This window comes from Budorcas taxicolor, chromosome 18 (assembly GCF_023091745.1).
Source record: "Budorcas taxicolor isolate Tak-1 chromosome 18, Takin1.1, whole genome shotgun sequence".
NCBI classification, from domain to species: Eukaryota; Metazoa; Chordata; class Mammalia; order Artiodactyla; family Bovidae; genus Budorcas; species Budorcas taxicolor.
The window spans coordinates 64,106,579-64,132,386 of NC_068927.1; the positions used below are offsets into that span (position 1 = coordinate 64,106,579).

Sequence of the window (25,808 nt, forward strand, 5' to 3'; positions counted from 1 at the left end):
TGATCTATATTTCTGTCTTTGTGCCAGTACCATACTATCTTGATGACTGTAGCTTTGTAGTAGAGCCTGAAGTCAGGGGGGTTGATTCCTCCTGTTCCATTCTTCTTTCTCAAGATTGCTTTGGCTATTCGAGGTTTTTTATATTTCCATACAAACTGTGAAATTATTTGTTCTAGTTCTATGAAAAATACTGTTGGTAGCTTGATAGGGATTGCATTGAATCTATAGATTGCTTTGGGTAGTATACTCATTTGCACTATATTGATTCTTCCAATCCATGAACATGGTATATTTCTCCATCTATTTGTGTCGTCTTTGATTTCTTTCATCAGTGTTTTATAGTGTTCTATATATAGGTCTTTTGTTTCTTTAGGTAGATATATTCCTAAGTATTTTATTCTTTTTGTTCCTTGTGTCTTTCTTGACACCTGACTGATCCCTGAACCTTCTCCAAAATGCATGGGCAACATTTTGCTAAGACGGATCCCACCGCAAAGGCCTGTGGGTGCATTTCCACCCTTATTTGGGGAGGCCCTCCTCACTTTTTGGCCCCTGGGAAGCCTTCCTGCTCTTGTACAGTCAGGGAAGTCTTCTTTGACCTCAGGCCTGGGCACAGTATCTCTTTACCCCAGCAGAACTCAGCTTCTGCCACTAGCTTTGTCCTTGGAGTGTGTGCATGAGAATAAACCTTCAGTTTTACTCCACTCGATGAACACCAGCTGTCCAGCCCGGGGGCCCCTCTATCTCCTTTCTCAGGGAGAAGGAAGGTTCCACCTCCTATGATGAGGTCTCAGTTGATCCCTGAGCCTATGCCTCGGGACTGTGAACCTCCTGTTTCTCCATGTATTTCTCCCTCTTGGACAGGACAGCACAGCTAGAGTGGGCTAGAGCTGGGGGTTTCCCTTCCCAGGTGAGTCAGGCTCTCTGCAAACCCTGCTGGTTAAGCTCTAGTTAACTAGATGCATATTCAAAAGCAGAGACATTACTTTGCCAACAAAGGTCCGTCTAGTCAAGGCTATGGTTTTTCCAGTAGTCATGTATGGATGTGAGAGTTGGACTGTGAAGAAAGCTGAGCACCAAAGAATTGATGCTTTTGAACTGTGGTGTTGGAGTCCCTTGGACTGCAAGGAGATCCAACCAGTCCATTCTAAAGGAGATCAGTCCTGGGTGTTCTTTGAAAGGAATGATGCTAAAGCTGAAACTCCAGTACTTTGGCCACCTCATGCGAAGAGTTGACTCATTGGAAAAGACTCTGATGCTGGGAGGGATTGGGGGCAGGAGGAGAAGGGGATGACAGAGGATGATAGCTGGATGGCATCACGGACTCGATGGACGTGAGTCTGAGTGAACTCCGGGAGTTGGCGATGGACAGGGAGGCCTGGTGTGCTGCAACTCATGGGGACGCAAAGAGTCAGACACGACTGAGCGACTGAACTGAACTACTTTCCCAGGAAAGCAGATTCAGTTAAGAAGAATCCAGTGCTCTGATGTAGTTGAAAATGTTTGCTTTCATCTCCCAGTAAGGAAGCAGAAGGGGATGGATTTCTATCTGATATCAGCTGAGGCAAATACCACCAGACTCACAGGACTGTGGGATGAGTGGTCCTCCTGGAGATTCTAACTGTCAGATTCCTACACACGGAGGCCCCCCCGATCCATCGTTATGACGCAGGATTTCCTACCCAGGGCTTCTTCCCGAGGGCTTTCTGCTCAGGAATCTCTGCTCCAGCATGTCTTGATTCCTTCTCTTCCCCTGCTGTCTCTTCCCTAGTGGAGGCAATGATTCCCCTGTCTCTCACCTCGCTTACTAATCCAAGAATTTTCCGTCTATTCGGTGTTTTCCCTGTTCTTAGGACAGAGAGGTGACTCCCAAGCTCCTCACACGAGGAACAAGAAAGTGCAGGTCCACAACTGATTTTTTAAGTTATACTGTGTGTGGTAATTCTGATGAAATGTGAGTTTCAAGTGTGAATAACTGACTCTTCTGCAACTGTGTTTAAATTAGGTGGGCAGTCTTAAAGCTCGCCGGCATTGTGCACTTTCCGTTTCTTTCTTAACACACGCTTACAGTACGCAGGAATGTCTCTAAGGGGTTAGTGTATCTGCTAGTCTCCTGTCTCATTGTCCTACACTTAGGACAGATTTTGTAACATCTGTTATGCATCACACCATGTTACTGAACAAGCGATGTGGTTCTTAACTTCATGGACCTTACCTGCTGGTGGAGAATAAGGAAATGCCAAATCAATAGGATTAAATATAATCAGAGTGAAAAGTGTAACCGGTATCATGCATGTGTGCTCCAGGTTGAGCCCCTCCTGTGGAGCATGACCGTGTCTCCCTTCTCAGAAGAGGAGAAAGGAATTCTTTCCCAGTGTTGGTTCTGTGAGACGCCTCCTGATGTCGACACCAGCTCAGCCCCCTTTCCGCTCCGGGCCACTCTGACGTCCTCTCCATGTCTTTTCACAAAGATGCCCTGAGAGACACAGGGGAGGCGGCTGTGAAAACCATCTTTCTGTTCCAGGTGGTAGTTGGTGCTCTGGGCAATGCCATCCTTTTCTCCCGCAGCATCTCTCCAGTCTTGCTGGGCCACAAGCAGAGACCCACACAGATGGTTCTGCCACATTTGGCCCTGGCCAACCTCCTGGCTCTCCTCTCTCCTGGCATTCCCCACATAATGGCAGCTTTTGTGTCAAGGAAGCCCCTGTCCAGCCTCGGGTGTAAGTTTGTGTATTACATACAGAGGGTGGCTCGCAGCACCGCCCTGTGCTCCACCTGCGTCCTGAGCACCTATCAGTCCTTCACTCTTCTTCCCAGGAGAGCGGAGTGGGTGGTGCTCAGAGGAAGGGCCCCCAGGGTCACTGGCCCTTCCTGCTGCACCTGCTGGATGCTGAGTCTCTTAATGTACGTCCCTGTTCCTCTGAAAATCACTGGTCCTCAGGACACACACAACTATACTGATTCCCAAGGCAAGTGGTTCTGCTCAATCTCAGGTACTGTCACAAGCGTTGGCTACTTGTGGTTCATCTCTGATGCTGTGTTTCTTACCCTCATGGTCTGGTCCAGTGGCTCCATGGTGCTTTTCCTGCACAGACACCACCAGAGGGTGCAGTATATCCACACCCTCACTGGGCACCACAGAAGCCCCCCGGAGACCAGAGCCACACACACCATCCTGATGCTGGTGGTCACCTTCATCATTGTTTACATACTGAATTCCACTTTTTCTTTTTATCTGACTGTTCTTGTAGAGTTTCGTCTGTGGTTGATGCAGACTTCTGATGCCTTGGCCTCATGTTTTCCCACTGTTTCCCCCTTTCTGCTGCTCCTGAGGAATCCTAAAACTCCTAGGATCTGCTCTGGAGTCAATAGAAGCGATGCTTAATGTGATAAATATCTAGTAGATGCCTTCAATAATAACTAATTCTCTTCTTTAAGTATTGAGTGGCTATTTTTATTAAAGTATAATAAGTGTGACATTATATCACTTCAGGACTTGCAACATTATGATTGAATATTTGCACACGTTACAGGTGATGAGTTCAATAAGTCTAGTTAACATCTACCCACCTCCACACTGTACTGCACTGATGGAGCTTTTTTCTCGTGGTGAAACCTTTGAAGATTGATTCTCTTACCACTTTTCGGCATGTGGCACAGTATACTTAACTGCTGAACCATGTTGTACATTATATGTCCATGACTTACTTACTTTATAACTAAAAGTTGGTACCATTGAAGTCAGCGCTGTGCTATGCTTAGTCACTCAGTCATGTCCAACTCTGCAACCTCGTGGGCTGCAGCTCGTCAGGCTCCTCTGTCCATGGGGATTCTTCAAGCAAGAATACTGGAGTGGGTTTCTATTTCCTCCTCCAGCGATGGAATATTACATAGCCTTAAAAAGAATGAAATAATGCCGTTTGCAGCATGATGGGTAGACCTGAAGAGCACCATGCTAATTGAGACACACTGCGCAGAGAAAGAAAAGTGCTGTGTGCCAGCTTCTGTGCGTGGAATCTGAAGAAGCTGAACTCAGGAACAGAGAGTGAGATGGTGGTTTCCAGGGGCCGGGAGGTCAGGGGAATGCGGAGATGCTGGTCCAAGGGCACTGAGTTCCAGGAGAGAATGAGTAAGTTCTGAGGATCTGATGCGCCGCCTGGGGCCGGCCCCCAGAGTGCTGCACTATACACTAGCCATCTACTAGAAAGCCAGTGAGAGGGTACATCTTCCCTGCCGTCACCACAGGCTGCGAGAAAAGTTAATTCTCTGAGGCGACGGAGGTGTCCACCTCCCTGTGGTAATAATTGCACAGTATATTCCTGTATCAGAGTACCATGCTATACACCTCACACTCACACACTTCCCATGTCAGTGCTGTCTCAGCAAAGCTTCCTGAACCAGTCAAGATGCTGGGGCTTCCCCGCTGGCCCAGTGGTTAGGACTTTGCCTTCCATCGCAGGGGGCGTGGGTTCCATTCCCGGTTGGGGAGCTAAGATCCCACATGCCTCTCGGACAAAAGTGAAAAACGTAAGGACTTTAAAAATGGTCTACATTGGGGGTGGGGAACTCTTTTAAAAGAAATAAAGGCCCTGTGACGTTCTCAGTGCTTTCTGCTGGGGGACACACTGTGCCTGCCTGTCCCAGCCCTGTCACGGGTGCCTGGCAGGTGTCTCCATGTTACACGGGCCATGGGCCTTGCGATCGGTCAGCGAGTTCTTTGCTGGGAGATGTCCTGAGACTGTCCTAACATGCGGCTGTTCATCACGACTCACCTCAGCTCCCACCACAATGCCCTCCCAAGTCGAAACATATGCAGTGGTCTCATTTCAGCCTTCAGCGTTTACTGGTAGGAGTCCGTTGAAGGAAGAGCTTTCCCTTCACCCATGTGTGCGTGCAATCATTCGTTCTTTCCCGCATTCATTTTTACTCAGGCCAGATAAACTCCTAAAGCAGAGGGGCCAGCAGCCTCTGAAAGTGTGAGGAGAGACGCGGACGCTGAAGGGCTCTTTGTTTTTATTTGGAGGATAATTGCTTTACAATGTTGTGGTGGCTTCTGCCATACATCAACAGGAATCAGCCACAGGTATACACATGTCCCCTCCCTCCCACCTCCCACCCCTTAGGGAGCACTGGGTTGAGCTCCTCGTGTCTTACGTCAAACTCCCACTGGCTCTGTTTTACATACATTAATGTGTATGTTTCAATGCTATTCTCTCAAATCATCCTACTCTCACCTTGCCCTGCTGTGTCCACAAGCCTGTTCTCTCCATCTGCATCTCTATTCCTGCCATCCAAATAGGTTCATCAGTTCCATCTTTCTAGATTCCATATATATCTGTTAATTTATGATACTTGTCTCTTTCTGACTCACTTCACTCTGTGTAATAGGCTCTAGGTTCAACCACTTCACTAGAAGTGACTCAATGTGCTCCTTTTATCGCTGAGTAACATTCCATTACATACACACACACACACACACATATATATACACCACAACCTCTTTATTCATTCACCTCTCGATGGACATACAGGGCTCTTAAAGCTCACTCTGAGTCCAGAGCAGGAGAGGAGAGATGTGTTGAGCAGAGGCTGAAGTGTTCAGAATCCTGGTTGTCAATTGGTTTTCATCCATTGCTTGTCCTGTGTCCTCTGGGGTGGATTACCACAGCCCACACTGAGCCTCCTGGGGGCCTAGCCAGCACCCAACGAGCATCTGTAGCACTGGGTTGAATTAAGCAAGATGGCAGTTGGGTTTCATCCCCAAGTCATGTAGCAGAGTCACCTTGCTTGCTTAAAAAAACAAGCACTTTTCTAACTCAATCTACACAAGTATTATGATAATCAACAACTTGTTACTGGGCTTCCCTGGTGGTTCAGTGGTAAAGAACCTGCCTACCAATGCAGGAGACACAGGTTCAATCCCTGGGCCGGGAAGAACCCCTGGAGAAGGAAATGGCAACCCACTCCAGTGTCCTTGCCTGGGAAATCCCATGGACAGAGTGGCTTGATGGGCTACAGTCCATGTGGTCACAAAAGAGTCAAATGCAACTGACCAACTGAACAACACAAACATGAGTTAGTCATGATTCCTCCGATTAAAAACTGAACCCTAAGGCTTTTCCTACCCTTCCCCTCTTCTGTGCTTATGAATATTCCACCAACAGTGGGAAACCTGGACCATGTCCACCTCAGTCTATGTATCATCTGCCCAAAGGTGGCTTAGACGCTTATTAACCCAGTGCCTAACGACCCTGCCGATCTTTTGTCTATATTGTTGGATTAGCCGAAAAGGTCATTCGTGTTTTTCCATACATCTTCCAGAAAAACCCAAATGGAGTTTTTAGCCAACCCATAACATAACTGAAGAGAAAAAACTAATACCTTCATGTAAGGAGAACAGCTACTATGAATAGGAAGATTTTGTTCCAGTTATAGCCATTTGTGCTGTATATAAAAACATTCACCTACTCAGGGTCCAAGATTGCTGGGAGAAATACCAATAACCTCAGATATGCAGATGATACCACCCTTATGGCAGAAAGCAAAGAAAAACTAAAGAGCCTTGCTCAAAGTGAAAGAGGAGAGTGAAAATTTGACTTAAAGCTCAACATTCAGAAAACTAAGATCATGGCATCTGGTCCCATCACTTCATTGGAAATAGATGGGGAAACAGTGGAAACAGGGGCAGACTTTATTTTGGGGGGTTCCAAAATCACTGCAAATGGTGACTTCAGCCATGAAATTAAAAGATGCTTACTCCTTGGAAAAAAAGTTATGACCAACCTAGATAGCATATTGAAAAGCAGAGACATTGCTTTGCCAACAAAGGTCCGTCTAGTCAAGGCTATGGTTTTTCCAGTAATCATGTATGTGAGAGTTGAACTATAAAGAAAGCTGAGGGCTGAAGAATTGATGCTTTTGAACGGTGGTGTTGGAGAAGACTCTTGAGAGTCCCTTGGACTGCAAGGAGATCCAACCAGTTCATCCTAAAGGAAATAAGTCCTGAATATTCACTGGAGGGACTGATGTTGAGGCTGAAACTCCAATACTTTGGCCATCTGATCCGAAGAACAGACTCGTTGGAAAAGACCCTGATGCTGGGAAAGATTGAAGGCCTGAGGAGTAGAGGATGCCAGAGGAAGAGATGGTTGGATGGAATCACCGACTCAATGGACATGGGTTTGGGTGGACTCCAGGAGTTGGTGATGGACAGGGAGACCTGGCATGCTGCAGTCCATGGGGTCGCAAAGAGTCGGACACGACTGAGCGACTGAACTGAACTGAACTGAACAGTGTCCAAGTAAGTTTCCCCAAGAAATTTCTGGTTTGGGAAAGAAGTGGAATCATAGAAGTAAAGTTAGCAAGCTATTTGTGCCTTTTCAGGAAATGTGAAGAAGATGCCTACAGTGTGGGCTTTGGGGTCCTTGACCTGAAAAGTGACAGTGGACAGGACCTTGGGAGTAGACAGTTCCTCATCCTAAATGGTGCCTTGAGAAGACCCTGAATTAGCCCTAAAAGAAGAATGAAGATGTGAACACAGACCCAGTAGGAAGCAAAAGACAGCAAAAAAGAGCAACTTCCCAGTGGAAAGCCTGTCGGAAGCCCACGTGTGGTTGTGTGGATGTGTGGTTGGCCCAGGGCTGGGGCATTTCGGACCATCACATGGGGTGGGTGTGGGGCAGTAGGAGCAAAATATACAAGGAGGCGCTGAGGCAAATCTCTTTAAATATATGTTTATTTTTTTTAATTATGAAAGTATGATGACACATTTACAGGAGACCTGGAAAATACAGAACAAGGTTACATATAGTTCCACTATATATTATGATTATTTTTAAGTGGATAAATTAAGATTCTTTTATTTGGACTTTCAATATCAAAAATTAATAGAATGAATTTACAAAGAAGTAGAAAGATAGAGTAGATCCAAAGAACACTGTGAACCAATTCAACATAATTAAGATTTGCACAATTGCACTCATCTCACACGCTAGTAAAGTCATGCTCAAAATTCTCCAAGCCAGACTTCAGCAATACGTGAACCGTGAACTCCCTGATGTTCAAGCTGGTTTTAGAAAAGGCAGAGGAACCAGAGATCAAATTGCCAACATCTGCTGGATCATGGAAAAAGCAAGAGAGTTCCAGAAAAACATCTATTTCTGCTTTATTGACTATGCCACAGCCTTTGACTGTGTGGATCACAATAAACTGTGGAAAATTCTGAAAGAGATGGGAATACCAGACCACCTAACCTGCCTCTTGAGAAATCTGGATGCAGGTCAGGAAGCAACAGTTAGAACTGGACATGGAACAACAGACTGGTTCCAAATAGGAAAGGGAGTATGTCAAGGCTGTATATTGTCACCCTGCTTATTTAACTTCTATGCAGAGTACATCATGAGAAACACTGGGCTGGAAGAAGCACAAGCTGGAATCAAGATTGCAGGGAAAAATATCAATAACCTCAGATATGCAGATGACACCACCCTTATGGCAGAAAGTGAAGAGGAGCTAAAAAGCCTCTTGATGAAAGTGAAAGAGGACAGTGAGAAAGTTGGTCTAAAACTCAACATTCAGAAAATGAAGATCATGGCATCTGGTCCCATCACTTCATGGGAAATAGATGGGGAAAGAGTGGAAACAGTGTCAGACTTTATTTTGGGGGGCTCCAAAATCACTGCAGATGGTGATTGCAGCCATGAAATTAAAAGACGCTTACTCCTTGGAAGAAAAGTTATGACCAACCTAGATAGTATATTCAAAAGCAGAGACATTACTTTGCTGACTAAGATCCGTCTAGTCAAGGCTATGGTTTTTCCCGTGGTCATGTATGGATGTGAGAGTTGGACTGTGAAGAAGGCTGAGCGCCGAAGTATTGATGCATTTGAACTGTGGTGTTGGAGAAGACTTTTGAGAGTCCCTTGGACTGAAAGGAGATCCAACCAGTCCATTCTGAAGGAGATCAGCCCTGGGATTTCTTTGGAAGGAATGATGCTAAAGCTGAAGCTCCAGTAGTTTGGCCACCTCATGTAAAGATTTGACTCATTGGAAAAGACTCTGATGCTGGGAGGGATTGGGGGCAGGAGGAGAAGGGGACAACAGAGGATGAAATGGCTAGATGGCATCACGGACTTGATGGACGTGAGTCTGAGTGAACTCTGGGAGTTGGTGATGGACAGGGAGGCCTGGAGTGCTGCGATTCATGGGGTCGCAAAGAGTTGGACACGACTGAGCGACTGAACTGAACTTAACATAATTTTCACACAGCAACAGGGTACAAATTCGATTCAAGTTTCCATAGACTGTAAACTAGGAGACACTGGAATATATCACGGCACATAAAAGAAGGTGCCAAAACTTCATGGTCTAAAGGTACTGACATCATACAGAGGCTGTTCTCTTACCACTTGGAATTATGTTAGAAACCAACGTCAAAAGATACTTGGAAACAACCCGCATGTTTGCTGGGGGAAATTGAGGGCAGGAGGAGAGGGGGGTGGCAGAGGATGAGGTGGTTGAATGGCATCAGTGACTCAGCGGGCATGGGTTTGAGCAAATTCCAGGAGATGGTGAAGGACAGGGATGCCTGCTGTGCTGCAGTCCTGGGGTCACAGGGAGTCAGAGACGCCTGAGTGACGGACGATAGCACACGTTTTCGAGGGCAGTGTGACACTCACCCAGAGAGATCTTCAGCTTGGCCATCTAAAGCCCCGTGAGGCAGATTTTTACGAAGCCTCAGCGAGTAGGTGTTTTAGAGTCACGGGCTGTGTGGTCTCTGCCACACCTATTAAGGCCACCTTTGCAGGTAGACGCTGCCCACAGACAATGTGAAAACAGGCGTAACTGCGTCCCTAGGAAGCGCTCGAGTAACCGTCCCCATAAAAGGCACCGTCCTCCCGTGGAGGCCTGGGGGCATTAGGGATCCACAGCATTTTGAGGTGGGAAAGAGGGCTTCAAAATGGGCTGCTTTCCAGATTAGAAAAAGAGCTCCGGCCGTACAGAGCAGGAACCATGGGGCGTGAAGTCACTGGAGCCAGACTCCTGACCGGGATGGAGCTCAGAGCTGTGACGAGATGACGCCGCCCCAGGAGCACGGCCAGGAGAAAGCGCAGGAAGGACGTGACTGGTGCACCTCCGCTTGTCCCCTTAATGCCCGAGTATGCTTCCTCAGCGTTGATTTCCCACAGAGGACACAGAAGTGTTTTCACCTGTGGTCTGGCTGTTGCGTTAGGATCTTTAATTGCTTAATCACCCGAGAGGGGGATGAGCAGCGCTGGGGATAAAACCGGCTCCTCACGGGACACGCGCCACGCTCTCCGTGCAGACAGCGGGGCCGACCCAGCCGCTGCGGGGGTGGTGGCGTCTGTGGGGACAGCGGGTCTGGGGGCCCTGCCCCTGTAACTGTAGACTCACCAGCCCCTGGCCCACCCTGGCCGACAGGTCCCTGCCCAGAGCTCTGGAGCCAGGTCCCGGCAGGTGTGCGCTGCCTCGTGCTCAGTCTCAGGGCAGGAAGCAGACAGGACAGAGGAAGTCTCGGCGAGAGGACCGTGGAGCTGTGTCTGGGCACCGACCTTGGGCAGGACACGTGCTGAGCCTGCCTCACCCTGCGTGTCCACACCGGGGCTCCGGCTGGAGGAGGGGGCGGCTTAGGGAGCAGAGAGAGGGTTTTCAGTGCGGTCCTCAGAGGATTTAGTGTAAGCGAGCTTCAAGTCAGGACTTTTGCTGAGAAAGAAGGTTTTAAAATGAGATTCACTGCGGCTACAGTAAGACCTAGCACTCTGGAGTTCCAGGGAGTCTGCAGGGAGTAATAATTCAGAGGAGAGTTCAGACAGAGGGATGTCTGCATCTCCTTCATCTGCTGTGGGAGATGCTGGGGAAGAGCCAGAGGGGAGGCCCCCTGGGTGCAGACACCGAGGGCAGAGCATCTATGAGGGGAAGAGAGCAGTGCCCATCCTCCCACGGCTCTCAGGGGACAGGGGACAGAGGAGGAAGAGAAACAACAGTGTGCGTGTTGTTATGAGATTAAGAGCGAGGCTTGGTGGTGGCGACTGAGGATGGCCAGCAGGTGTGGATGACCAGGTGAAACCAGCTGCCTGGAGTCTGAGGAGCAGGAGGCAAGTGAAGTGCTGGGCGAGGCGGTTCTAGGAGGAGGGGGAACAGGAGTTGCTGTGATGAAGCCAACACACATTTCTTGCTTTTTTTTAAGCAAAGTAAATTCAGCTGGACTTAGAAAAAGGCTGTGAGGACAGCAGAGCTGCAAAACAGAATGAGTTTCCTGAGCGAGAGCGTCCTCACATTACTGCCAGGGGTGAGTAACGAAATGACTGTGTTCTTTTCAGAAAACCAACTCTTGGTTTTGTTGACCTTTTCTCTTCTTTCTCTGGTTTCCATTGTGCTCACTTCTGCACTAGTCTTTGTGATTTCCTTCCTCCTGCTAACTTTGGGCTTAGTTTGTTCTTTTTAGTTTTGTGACGTATAAAGTTTGAGATCTTCTGTTTTTTCTTTTTTTTTTTTTTGCTCTTATTACTTGTATTTTAAAATTTTAAGAAACAATCTTCTCTTTATCAGTAATTAGAAATTACTTACTTCAGTAACTAGAGACAATGCATATAAGTTTATACTGATACCCGCAGAACCTTAATCTTCCTTGGGAAACTTAGCATTGCTGTGGCTTCTTTCTTTCTGAAACGTTTTTCAGAAAATGAATCCCCTTGAAGAATGTTTTATATTATACAGACTAGTTTATGTTATGTTGGAAAGTTACATTTCAAACACAAATGTTTGTAGTTGAACATAATCCCAGTGTTTGCTGTACTGGTCAGTAGTATCCAGTATACTCCTCTATATAGTTCCAATATCCTGTATATGTTATTCCAGTAGCCAGTATATAGTTTGCTAAAAGTCTCCCTCTTAACTTTTCCATATAAAACTGGTCCCTCAGAACTCACATAAAAAAACAGGTCGTTATTTTCTCTCTCCCTAGCCACTAGTATCCACCATTTTACGTTAATGTTATACATATTTGACGACTTACATACCACGTGTGTGGAATTCTAAAGCACTTGTGTGTGTGTGGCAGGTTTATTTCACTGGAATATTGTCTTCGAGTTCTGTCCATGTTGTTCCTTCCTTTTAAAGGCCGCATCATGTTCCATTGGGCTTTTACACGTATTTTGTTTATCCATTGGTCAGAAGGCCAACATTTGCATTGTTTTCACCTCTTCACTGTTGGAAAAGTGCCACTATGGACGTGAGTTTGCAAATGTCTCTTCAGGTCTTTGCTTTCTGTTATTTTGGACATGTCCCTAGTATTTGGATGATCGGTCCTGTGGTGTCTCTAGTTTCAATTTTTTGAGGATCTGCCACGTGCTTCCCATAGTGATTGCTGCATTTTATAAAGTTAACAACAGTGCACAAGTGTTTGAATGTCTCCTCCTCCAAAGCAGTTGTTATTTTCTGGGGTTTTACAAGAGTAACTATGCTAATTTGTGGAAGATAATGTCTTATTTTGGTTTTGTTTTGCATTTAGCTAAAAATTCATCATCTTAAGCACCTTCTCATTTTCTGGTTGCCCATTTGTGTATCCTTTTTAGAGACATGTCTATTTAAAATCAATGGTCATTTGTTAATCAGGTTGTTTGTCTTTAGTTAAGTTGCAGGAGTTCTTTATATATTTTAGATATATTAATATATGTATTAGCACCTTATCAGATATGTGATTTGCAAGCATTTTCTCCTGCTTTGTAAGTTTATTTCACTCTGTTGGCTGTGTCCTTTTAGCGGTTTTGAGGTTGATGTGGTCTCATTTGGGTTTTCTTTGGCTGTGCTGGGTCTTCGCTGCTGCATGCACGTACTTGAATATGCTGCCCACACCATTCTGATGCTGATGGTCGCTTCTGTCACCTGCTAATTACGTAATTCTGTTCTTGCTACTTGCATCATCGCTTTAGTGGGATGTCACATATGGTTGGTGCAGGCCTCTTACATTTTGGGCTTCATGTTTTCCTGCCCTTTGCCCCTGGCTGTTGATTTCTAGACACCCTAGAGCTCCTCGTTTCTGCTCTTGAAATGATTTAAATGACTGTTGAGAATCTGTTGATATAGTCAGTTTCAATAACAGCCATGTTTACATTGTTCAGTAATAATTCACTGAAAAACAGTTGTTTACATAAAACCCACAGTGATCTTTTATTTTTTCATTTTCAGTTGAATTATAATTGTCATAAAATGTTCTGTACATTGATGGTGTACAGTGTGTTGGTTTTATATACTTGTATATTGCAGTGACTACCACCATAGAATTAGTTCAGGGCTTTAGCCCATCAAATAATTATCATTTCTTTTTTTATCGTGGTAACAGTTAAGATTTAGTCTCTTAGCAACTTTGAAACTTATAATACAGTATTGTTGACTATAATCACTACTCTGTGTGAAATCTCTGCAGGACTTATTTATCTACTCACTCGAGTTTATACCCTTAAATACACATCACCAACTTCCCACCCCACCCCCAACCCCAGCCTCTGGTAGCCACTGTCTACTCTCTTTTTATGAGTTTGGTGTTTAAGATTTCACATATAACTAATAATATACTGTACTTATCTTTGACTGACTTCACTTAGCTTAATGCCTTTAAGGTCTATCTATGTTGTCACAGATAATCATGATGATGTGATTATTAATCTAGAGCCAGACATCCTGGAATGTGAAGTCAAGTGGGCCTTAGAAAGCATCACTATGAACAAAGCTAGTGGAGGTGATGGAATTCCAGTTGAGCTGTTTCAAATCCTGAAAGATGATGCTGTGAAAGTGCTGCACTCAATATGCCAGCAAATTTGGAAAACTCAGCAGTGGCCACAGGACTGGAAAAGGTCAGTTTTTATTCCAATCCCAAAGAAAGGCAATGCCAAAGAATGCTCAAACTACCGCACAGTTGCACTCATCTCACATGCTAGTAAAGTAATGCTCAAAATTCTCCAAGCCAGACTTCAGCAATACATGAACCGTGAACTCCCTGATGTTCAAGCTGGTTTTAGAAAAGGCAGAGGAACCAGAGATCAAATTGCCAACATCTGCTGGATCATGGAAAAAGCAAGAGAGTTCCAGAAAAACATCTATTTCTGCTTTATTGACTATGTCACAGCCTTTGACTGTGTGGATCACAATAAACTGTGGAAAATTCTGAAAGAGATGGGAATACCAGACCACCTGACCTGCCTCTTGAGACACCTATATGCAGTTCAGGAAGCAACAGTTAGAACTGGACATGGAACAACAGACTGGTTCCAAATAGGAAAAGGAGTACGTCAAGGCTGTATATTGTCAACCTGCTTATTTAACTTCTATGCAGAGTACATCATGAGAAACGCTGGGCTGGAAGAAGCACAAGCTGGAATCAAGATTGCCAGGAGAAATATCAATAACCTCAGATATGCAGAGGACACCACCCTTATGGCAGAAAGTGAAGAGGAACTAAAAAGCCTCTTGATGAAAGTGAAAGAGGAGAGTGAAAAAGTTGGCCTAAAGTTCAACATTCAGAAAACGAAGATCATGGCATCTGGTCCCATCACTTCATGGAAAATAGATGGGGAAACAGTAGAAACAGTGTCAGACTTTATTTTTCTGGGCTCCAAAATCACTGCAGATGGTGATTGCAGCCATGAAATTAAAAGACACTTACTCCTTGGAAGAAAAGTTATGACCAACCTAGACACTATATTCAAAAGCAGAGACATTACTTTGCCGACTAAGGTCCGTCTAGTCAAGGCTATGGTTTTTCCTGTGGTCATGTATGGGTGTGAGAGTTGGACTGTGAAGAAGGCTGAGTGCCAAAGAATTGATGCATTTGAACTGTGGTGTTGGAGAAGACTTTTGAGAGTCCCTTGGACTGCAAGGAGATCAACCCTGGGATTTCTTTGGAAGGATGATGCTAAAGCTGATGCTCCAGTACTTTGGCCACCTCATGCACAGAGTTGACTCATTGGAAAAGACTCTGATGCTGGGAGAGATTGGGGGCAGGAGAAGCGGATGACCCAGGATGAGATGGCTGGATGGCATCACGGACTCGATGGACGTGAGTCTGAGTGAACTCCGGGAGTTGGTGATGGACAGGGAGGCCTGGCGTGCTGCAATTCATGGGGTCGCAAAGAGTCGGACACGACTGAGTGAACCAAACTGAACTGATGTCACAAATAGCATGATTCCCATCTTTCTAATGGCTGGATTATATATATATATATGTATGTATTGTATTCTTGCTTGGAGAACTCCATGGACAGAGGAGCCCGGTGAGCTACAGTCCATGGGATCACACAACTGATTAACTACCACTTTCACACTTTCATATATATACATATATCTCACAGCTTCATGCCTCTGTTGATGCACACTTAGGTTGTTTCCATATCTTGGCTATTGTGGGTAGTGCTGCAATAAACTTATGAGTATGGATACCTCTTCAAGCTTCTGTTTCCATTTCCTTTGGATATATATCCAGCCTGAAGTAGAATCATACAGTAATTTTACTTATGGAGGAACCACCATATTTCTCACAGTGGCTCTACCAATTTATAGCCCCAATAATATACAAGAGTTTGTACCAATAAACTAATAATATACATTGGTTTATACCAGTAATGTACAGGGGTTTCATTTTTTCACATCGTCACCAACATTTGTGTTCTTTATGAGAGCTGTTCTAACAGGTGTGAAGTAATATCTCATTGTGATTTTGTATTTTTTCCTGATCAGTGATGCTGAGCATCTTTTCATGCGCCTGTTGGCCATGTAGATACATCTTTGGAATAGTGTTTTATCTATTTCCTTTGCCCATTTCTTTTATTAGGTTATATTCTCCCACTTCATAGATTCTTTTCATTTTGCTGTTTCCCTTGATGTGCAGAAGTTTTTAACACTGATGTAGTCCCACCTGATTTTTTTTTTCTTTTTGCTTCTGGTGCTTTTGTTTTTGGTGTAATATCTAAAAAATCATTGTCATGACTGATGTCAAAGGGACCTTCTTCCCTATGCTTTCTCAGGATTTTATAGCATCGGGTCGTACACTTACATCTTTAATTCATTTTGAGTTAGTTTTTGTGAGTTGTGTACAACAGGGTTACAATTTCATTTTTCTCCATTTCTTTATTTAGTTTTCCACTACCAGTATGTGGAAGCGATTGGCCTTTCCTCAACAAGCATCTGTCACTCCCTTGTTAAACGTTACTTGACAGGAGGCGTGTGGATTTGCCTCTGGGGTCTCTGGTTTTACTTTGGTCTGTGTCTGTTTTTGTGCCAGCACCACACCACACTCAGTTAATAACTTAGCTTTTGTAGTAATTAACACAGTAAGTGTGGTGCCTCCAGCTGTGTGTCTTTCTCATGATTGCTTGGGCCATTTGAGGTATCTTGTGGTTCTATACAAAATTGGGGGAATTTTTTTTTTCTATTTCTGTGAAAGATGCCATTGAAATTTTGTTAAGGATTGCATTGAATCAATAGCTGACTTGTGTAGTATGGACAATTTAATAATGTCAGTTTTCCAATCCATGCTATGGATCCTAAGATGCTATGTCTTCTTCAATTTCCTTCATCAAGGAAGTTTAGTTTTCATCAAGACTTTATCAAGTCTCATAGTTTTCATTTGTAGAGAGCCTTCACTCCTTAGTACAGTGTATCCCTAAGTATTTTTTTTCAATCAAGGAGGTGGTTTCAGCTGAAGCCTGATCCCACAGGGGCTGTGAAGTGTGGATGGAAACATAGCTAAAAGCAAGAGTGTGTGGACTCTATTTCAGTGGGACATTGGCTGGGGCCTTGGGGTGGGTCGGAGGGCTCACCCAGCGTGTCCACGTGGGAGAGCTGCGGTCCGCCTGGGCAGGTCTCCCATCTCCTGAGCCCGTCCCTGCAGGTGGGGCTCCGTGTGCCATCCAGGGAGAGGGAGTCCACGTGTAGGTCCAACCAGGGCACAGTTTTTAACAGTTGTGGTTGGTTCCTCATTGTTTTCTTTGATATGCTCAGAGTCAGTGACGCCTGGCCAGGTTTAGGTGTGCACTGGGGCAAGGAGCTGTGAGGCGGTCAACTGGACCATTTCTCGAGACAGCACAGAGGAGGTCCTGCCATGCTCGTATCGTGTTGTCGTCAGTCGCTCAGTCCTGTCTTACTCTTGCCACCCCATGGCTGTAGCCCGCCAGGCTCCTCTGTCCATGGGATTCCACAGGCAAGAATACTGGAGTGGGTCGCCATTTCCTCCTCCAGGAGATGCTCCTCACCCAGAGATCAGATCCGCGTCTCCTACATCGGCAGGCGAGTTCTTTACCGCTGAGCCACCAGGGAAACCCATTGCATCATGAGTCTCCCGCTAAGTTCATTCCCCTCTGAACATAGTGACTGCATGCAGCAGTTTCCCCCTGAATATGTCACAGTGTATTTCTCAACAGCAGCATCAAAGTTCCAGCTTAGAGGACAATTATCATTTTAAATTATTCAGACAAAGGACATGTGAGGCGGATATCAACAAAACTAGATCCATCTCCGTGTAAATGACAGTCGAAATCAGACAAGGTGTTCCCGAGGTGTATGTGAGTGAGGTTTTGTTACTGTTGGCTGTAGTTTTGTGTGCTCGAAAACGTGGGTTCCAATTGTATTTTTAGGGATCAAGTAGTTTCTTTGAAATCTATATATCCAGAATAAAATAAAACAAGTTATCTGGTGAAGCACAGTGTGAAAAAATTATCCCTAAGATTAGATTTTAAATCCTGACACCTACTCAGCAGAAACCAAAGACAGCAGGAGCATTTGGGATCCAGTGGGCAGTGTGTGGCTGTCCCAGGGCCGGCTGCACAAGGGGCTTTGAGACAGAGTGGGAGGTGGAGCTGGAAGCCCCACCACCTTCACCGAGTCAGAATGTAACTATTTCGGGCTGCTGAGTCCCACGTTCTGTATCACACATACTTTCTGTTGTCATTGTAGTGCGGGATCATTGTAAGGCGTGCCTGAATTCCAGTAACTTATTTAATAATCAACCAGTATTCATGTACACTGTTTGTTTTTCTCTTTCTGACTCACTTCACTCTGTATGACAGACTCTAGGTCTGTCCACATCTCTACAAATGACCCAATGTTTTCCTTTCTTATGGCTGAGTATCAGCAGCACTAAGCGTGGGTGGCCGCGACTCGGCGCACTAAGCACGGCCGAGAGGAGTTACCCCACGTCCGAGGCCAAGGGCGGCAGCCAGGAGGAGCCACCCCACGCTGGAGGCCAGGGGCGGCGCCCGAGGCCAGGGCCAGCGGCCGGGAGGAGCAACCCAAGGAGCGGTGGCTGCTCAGGCTGTGCTTTGCTGGAGCAGCCGTGAAGAGATATCCCACGCCCAAGGTAAGAGAAACCCAAGTAAGATGGTAGGTGTTGCAAGAGGGCATCAGAGAGCAGACACACTGAAACCATACTCACAGAAAACTAGTCAGTCTAATCACACTAGGACCACAGCCTTGTCTAACTCAATGAAACCAAGCCATGCCCGTGGGGCAACCCAAGATGGACAGGTCATGGTAAAGAGGTCTGACAGAATGTGGTCCACTGGAGAAGGGAATGGCAAACCACTTCAGTATTCTTGCCTTGAGAACCCCATGAATAGTAGCAAAAGGCAAAATGATAGGATACTGAAAGAGGAACTCCCCCGGTCAGTAGGTGCCCAATATGCTACTGGAGATCAGTGGAGAAATAACTTCAGAAAGAATGAAGGGATGAAGCCAAAGCAAAAACAATACCCAGTTGTGCATGTGACTGGTGATAGAAGCAAGGTCCAATGCTGTAAAGAGCAATATTGCATAGGAACCTGGAATGTCAGGTCCATGAATCAAGGCAAATTGGAAGTGGTCAAACACGAGATGGCAAGGGTGAACGTCGACATTCTAGGAATCAGCGAACTAAAATGGACTGGAATGGGTGAATTTAACTCAGATGACCATTACATCTACTACTGCAGGCAGGAATCCCTCAGAAGAAATGGAGTAGCCATCATGGTCAACAAAAGATTCCGAAATGTAGTACTTGGATGCAATCTCAAAAACGACAGAATGATCTCTGTTCATCTCCAAGGCAAACCATTCAATATCACAGTTATCCAAGTCTATGCCCCAACCAGTAACGCTGAAGAAGCTGAAGTTGAATGGTTTTATGAAGACCTACAAGACCTTTTAGAACTAATGCCCAAAAAAGATGTCCTTTTCATTATAGGAGCTGGAATGCAAAAGTAGGAAGTCAAGAAACACCTGGAATAACAGGCAAATTTGGCCTTGAAATGCAGAATGAAGCAGGGCAAAGACTAATAGTTTTGCCAAGAAAATGCACTGGTCATAGCAAACACCCTCTTCCAACAACACAAGAGAAGACTCTACACATGGACATCACCAGATGGTCAACACCGAAATCAGATTGATTATATTCTTTCCAGCCAACGATGGAGAAGCTCTCTACAGTCAACAAAAACAAGACCAGGAGCTGACTGTGGCTCAGATCATGAACTCCTTATTACCAAATTCAGACTCAAATTCAAAGTAAGGAAAACCGCTAGACCATTCAGGTATGACCTAAATCAAATCCCTTATGATTATACAGTGGAAGTGAGAAACAGATTTAAAGGCCTAGATCTGATAGATAGAGTGCCTGATGAACTATGGAATGAGGTTCGTAACATTGTACAGGAGACAGGGATCAAGACCATCCCCATGGAAAAGAAATGCAAAAAAGCAAAATGGCTGTCTGGGGAGGCCTTACAAATAGCTGTGAAAAGAAGAGAAGCGAAAAGCAAAGGAGAAAAGGAAAGATATAAGCATCTGAATGCAGAGTTCCAAAGAACAGCAAGAAGAGATAAGAAAGCCTTCCTCAGCAATCAATGCAAAGAAATAGAGGAAAACAACAGAATGGGAAACACTAGAGATCTCTTCAAGAAAATTAGAGATACCAAGGGAACATTTCATGCAAAGATGGGCTCGATAAAGGACAGAAATGGTCTGGACCTAACAGAAGCAGAAGATATTAAGAAGAGGTGGCAAGAATACACAGAAGAACTGTACAAAAAAGATCTTCACGACCCAGATAATCATGATGGTGTGATCACTCATCTAGAGCCAGACATCCTGGAATGTGAAGTCAAGTGGGCCTTGGAAAGCATCGCTACCAACAAAGGTAGTGGTGGTGATGGAATTCCAGTTGAGCTGTTTCAAATCCTGAAAGATGATGCTGTGAAAGTGCTGCACTCAATATGCCAGCAAATTTGGAAAACTCAGCAGTGGCCACAGGACTGGAAAAGGTCAGTTTTTATTCCAATTCCAAAGAAAGGCAATGCCAAAGAATGCTCAAACTATCGCACAATTGCCCTCATCTCATATGCTAGTAAAGTCATGCTCAAAATTCTCCAAGCCAGGCTTCAGCAACACATGAACCGTGAACTTGCTGATGTTCAAGCTCGTTTTAGAAAAGGCAGAGGAACCAGAGATCAAATTGCCAACATCCGCTGGATCATAGAAAAAGCAAGAGAGTTCCAGAAAAACATCTATTTCTGCTTTATTGACTATGCCAAAGCCTTTGACTGTGTGGATCACAATCAACTGTGGAAAATTCTGAGAGATGGGCATACCAGACCACCTAACCTGCCTCTTGAGAAATCTGTATGCAGGTCAGGAAGCAGCAGTTAGAACTGGACATGGAACAGACTGGTTCCAAATAGGAAAAGGAGTATGTCAAGGCTGTGTATTGTCACCCTGCTTATTTAACTTCTATGCAGGGTACATCATGAGAAACGCTGGACTGGAAGAAACACAAGCTGGAATCAAGATTGCAGGGAGAAATATCAATAACCTTAGATATGCAGAGGACACCACCCTTATGGCAGAAAGTGAAGAGGAACTAAAAAGCCTCTTGATGAAAGTAAAAGTGGAGAGTGAAAAAAGTTGGCCTAAAGCTCAACATTCAGAAAACGAAGATCATGGCATCCGGTCCCATCACTTCATGGAAAATAGATGGGGAAACAGTGGAAACAGTGTCAGAATTAATTTGTTTGGGCTCAAAAATCACCACAGATGGTGACTGCAGCCAGGAAATTAAAAGACGCTTACGCCTTAGAAGAAAAGTTATGACCAACCTAGATAGTATATTCAAAGGCAGAGACATTACTTTGCCAACTAAGGTCTGTCTAGTCAAGGCTATGGTTTTTCCTGTGGTCATGTATGGATGTGAGAGTTGGACTGTGAAGAAGGCTGAGTGCCGAAGAATTGATGTTTTTGAAGTGTGGTGTTGGAGAAGACTCTTGAGAGTCCCTTGGACTGCAAGGAGATCCAACCAGTCCATTCTGAAGGAGATCAGCCCTGGGATTTCTTTGGAAGGAATGATGCTAAAGCTGATGCTCCAGTACTTTGGCCACCTCATGCAAAGATTTGACTCATTGGAAAAGACTCTGATGCTGCAAGGGATTGGGGGCAGGAGGAGAAGGGGATGACCGAGGATGAGATGGCTGGATGGCATCACTGACTCGATAGACACGAGTCTGAGTGAACTCCGAGAGTTGGTGATGGACAGGGAGGCCTGGTGTGCTGCTTCATGGGGTCGCAAAGAGTCGGACAGGACTGACCGACTGAACTGAACTAATATTCCATTATATGTGCACCACCTCGCTTTCATCCACTCATCTGTCGATTGACATTTAGGTTGCTTTGTTATTACAAATGGTGCTGCTATGAACACTGGGGTACATGTATTAAAATAATACTTTATGTTGTTTAAAGTGATGAAAGGAGGCATTTTAGGTGATAAACTTTAACATGTCATGAAATAGCGCCACCCACCCCCCATTCAAAACACTGCAAAATACAGCTGAAGGAAAAGGAGACTTTTATAGGATAAAGAAGCAGCCTGCAGGATGGAAAGCATTTGATGGTCTGGGACCGCATGGTGGAGCTTGCTTGGTATGAGGAGAGACCAGGAAATGCGTGCAGTGCCCAGGGGTTGGCCGCCTGGACACACTGCATTTCCGGTCCAGGAAACACAAGGATGAGATTTACCTAAGTTTTGCTTTGCTGACATGTCACCCTGAGTAGGAGAAGCGCCATCATAGACCTGGACAATTACTTCAACATTACCAAAAATAAAACTGCTGCCAGGATAAATTGTTCACCTTTCCTTGTGGTAAATGCCCTATGTCCTCACTAAAATCTCACTTATTCCAGAAAAAAATTCTGATGGGATTCAGGAGGAGAGGTGGGATGTAAGGAGGGAGGAGGGACCATCTCCCATAAAAGCCCCCACAGGGGTCTCACTCCACAGCTGAGCAGTCAGTGGAGGCCACAGGAGAACCTAGTGGCCTGGAGGTGGGTCCAGTTTATGGAATGTCTTCTTCACATCTCAAATTTCTCCAGAAGGCAGATTTGACGGAGCAGGGTCCACAGCATGGAGGCACTTGTTCATTCAGCAAGTGTCGCGTGAGGTCAGCCTGGTGCCCGGCAGTGCGTGTGCACTTAGGGACATATGTGCCCCAGAGCAGAGGGATGAGTTTGAGTCTCTACACAGGCAGCACAGCGGTGTCTCCGCTTTCTTCAGTCACCAGAGCTTGACCGGCTGCGTTGCTGCTCAGTCGCTCAGTCGTGTCTGACTCTGTGACCCACTCTTTGTGAGCCCACCAGCTCCTCTGTCCATGGGATTCTCCAGGCAAGAATACCGCGTATTTGAACATATATTATTTTGAATATGACATGCCTGCATATATGGTTTGGGGAGAAGGCATTTATCCTCTTTGGGGTGCTCTGGGCTTCCTGGATCGGTGGTTTGGTGTTGACTTTGTTTTGGGGGGAAATTCTCAGTCGTCATTGCTTTGAATATTTCTCTCTCTCTCTCGCCTCCTGACAGTCCCATGGTGCATGTGTCCACTCTTGGCACTTCTCCCACAGCCCTTGGACACTCCATTTTGTGTTAAGTCTCTGTCCTGGCCTTGCAGTTTCCAGATTTATATTGATAGATCCTCAAGCTCAGACACTCTTTCCACATCTACTAACATTTCCTCCAACCTACTAACAAGCCCATCAAAGGCATCCTTCATTTCTAAGACAGTGCTTTGGTCTCCGGCATTTCTTCCTAGTTCTTCCTTAGAATTCACCTCCTGCTCTCATTGCCCAGCTGTTCCCGCATGTCTGCTTTATCCACTAGAGCCCTCTGCACAGTGATCATAGTAGATTCACCTTCCAGGTCTGACCATCCCAACCTTCCTGCTGTGTCTGCATCTGATGCTTGCTTTGTGTCTTCAAACTGTTCTTTGCCTTGTAGTATGCCTAGGAATGTTTTCTTGATATCTGGACATAGTGTACTGGGTTAAAGGAACTGTTAAACCTTTAGTGATGTGGTGGAGAGGTGTGGGGAGAGGGTACCGTCCACCTCCTACAGTGAGGTCTCAGTCAGCCCGTGAGCCTGAATGTGTTACAGGACACTGTGAACCTGTTTCTCCATGTTTTTCTCCCCCTTGGATGGGACAGCATTGCTAGAGTGGCTGGATGCTCGGGATTTCCCTTCCCAGTTCAGTCAGGCTCTGAGAAGACCCCGGCTGCTTAGGCTCCAGTTAAGTCTCCCCTGAAGGCAGACCCTATAAGAAGAACCCCACACTCTGGTGTGTTCGAAAATGGTTTCCTCCTCCATTCCCCACTGAAAGCACAAAGGGAGTTTTTCCCCCGTCGGTTATGTTGCGGCATTTCTCCTCCTGGCAGGCCTTGTTCGCAAGGTGTCTCCATCACGAGTCTCTGCTCCAGAACCTTGAGCCCCGCTAGTCACTGTCTGACTCTCCAGTCATGGAGGCAGTGGTGCCCGTTTTCTCTCCTCTTCATGATGCAAGAATTTTCTTCCTGTTCAGTCTTGTTAGGATGGAGTGATGACTTGAATGAGCTCCTTGAGTGAGGACCTAGAAAGCTGAAGTCCTTGAAGTCCTGAAGACTCATTTTTAAAAGTGATTTAGTGCCCAGTAAGTCTGGTGAAATAGGAGCTTGCTATGACTCACTTGCACACTGTTAAAATTAGGCCGTCTTATTAGCTCAACAATATTTTTCCGTTTTCTCTTTCATCACCCTAAGTTAGTAAGTCCTTGTCACAGGTAGGAAGACCGTGAACTCTAAGGGGTGTGGAGTACATCCTTGCCTCTGGGTCCTGTAACACATTCATATACTCAGTACATGTTGTCTAACACCTATTATTGGTCACCCGTGTTACTGAACAGGATAGACCTGGTTCCTAAGTGCATGGGCCTTACCTGAAGGTGAAGGATCAGGATATACAGGTAAATAGAAATAAATACAAAACAGTGAAAAGTGTAAGTGGCGCCATGTATATATTCTCCAGGTTGAGCTCCTCCTGTGGAGTATGACAGTGTCTCCCTTCTCAGGAGAGGAAAAGGTCAAGAATTCCTGTCCAGTGTTGGTTCTAGGTGAAGACTGCTCATGTCAGCACCAGCTCAGCCCCTTTCCGCTCCAGGCCACTCTGACGTCCCCTCCATGTTTTCACAGAGATGCCCTGAGAACACTAGGGGAGGCGGCTGTGAAAACCATCTTTCTGTTCCATGTGGTGGTTGAGGCTCTGGGTAATGTCTTCCTCTTCTCCCACAGCATCCCTCTAGTCTTGCTTGACCGGAAAAGGAGGCATAGATGCGATTCTCACACACTTGGCCCTGGCCAACCTCCCGGTTCTCTCCCCTGGCGTTCCTCACACTGCCATTGCAGCTCTTGTGTCATGGAAGCCCGTCGGGTCTCGGGTTGAGTTTGTGTATTACGTACAGAGGGCGGCTCACAGCACCGCCCTGTGCTCCACCTGCGTCCTGAGCACCTATCAGTCCTTCACGCTCTCCCCCAGGAGAGCGGAGTGGGTGGTGCTCAGAGGAAGGGCCCCCAGGGTCACTGGCCCTTCCTGCTGCACCTGCTGGGTGCTCAGTCTCTTAATGAGTATCTCTGTTCCTGTGACAGTCGCTGGTCCACAGGACACAGGAAGTGATGCCCACAAAGGAAGTGGTTCTGTTCATCAAGTCCCAGTGCAGCCATTGTCCTCCTGTGGTCCGTCTCTGATGCCGTTTCTTACCCTCATGGTCTGGTCCAGTGGCTCCACGGTGCTTCTCCTGCTCAGACACCGCCAGAGGGTGCAGTATATCCACACCCCCACTGGGCACCACAGATGCCCCCCGGAGACCAGAGCCGCCCACGCCACCCTGATGCTAGTGGTCACCTTCGTCGACTTTTACATACTGAATTCCATGTTCAATTTTTACACCACTGTCCTTCTGGAGTCTTGTCTGTGGTTGATGCAGGCTGCTCTTATTCTGGCTTTGTTTCCCCACTTTTGGCGCCTTCCTCTTGACCCTTAGGGACTCTTAATCTCAGTTCTGCTCGTGAGTTGCTGAAATCACTGTTGAAAGGTTTGTTGCTGTTGTTCAGTCGCTAAGTGGTGACTGGCTCTTTAAGACCCCATGGGCTGCAGCATGCCAGCTTCCCTTGTCCTTCACTATCTCCCGGAGTTTGCTCAAACTGATGTCCATTGAGTCGGTGACGCCATCCTGTCGTCCCCTTCTCCTCCTGCCCTCATTCTTTCCCAGCATCGGGGTCTTTTCTAATGAGTCAGGTCTTCACATCACATGGCCAAAATATTAGAGCTTCAGCATCAGTCCTTTCAGTGAATATTCAGGACTGATCTCCTTTAGGACTGACTGGTTTGATCTCCTTGCTGTCGAAGATTAAATGTACATAAGTCAGTTTCTGTACCATCCACGATTGCTGTAGTCAGTCATCTACCACTTACG

The 25,808-nt window shown here is 45.9% G+C and overlaps 1 protein-coding gene and 1 pseudogene across 1 annotated transcript; both read left to right on the forward strand.

Annotated features, from left to right (window-relative positions):
• The first annotated feature begins 2,455 nt into the window (after positions 1-2,455).
• LOC128063760 (vomeronasal type-1 receptor 4-like) lies at positions 2,456-3,385 on the forward strand. Its single transcript, XM_052656571.1, has one exon. The coding sequence runs from the start codon at positions 2,456-2,458 to the stop codon at positions 3,383-3,385; it is 930 nt and encodes a 309-aa protein (XP_052512531.1).
• A 6,688-nt stretch (positions 3,386-10,073) lies between these two features.
• Positions 10,074-25,386, forward strand: LOC128064073 (vomeronasal type-1 receptor 4-like; annotated as a pseudogene).
• The last annotated feature ends 422 nt before the right edge of the window (positions 25,387-25,808 follow it).

Bases quoted from the DNA above. Each gene is read 5' to 3' on its own strand.
- LOC128063760 (XM_052656571.1), top strand. From the start codon at position 2,456: ATGTCTTTTCACAAAGATGCCCTGAGAGACACAGGGGAGGCGGCTGTG.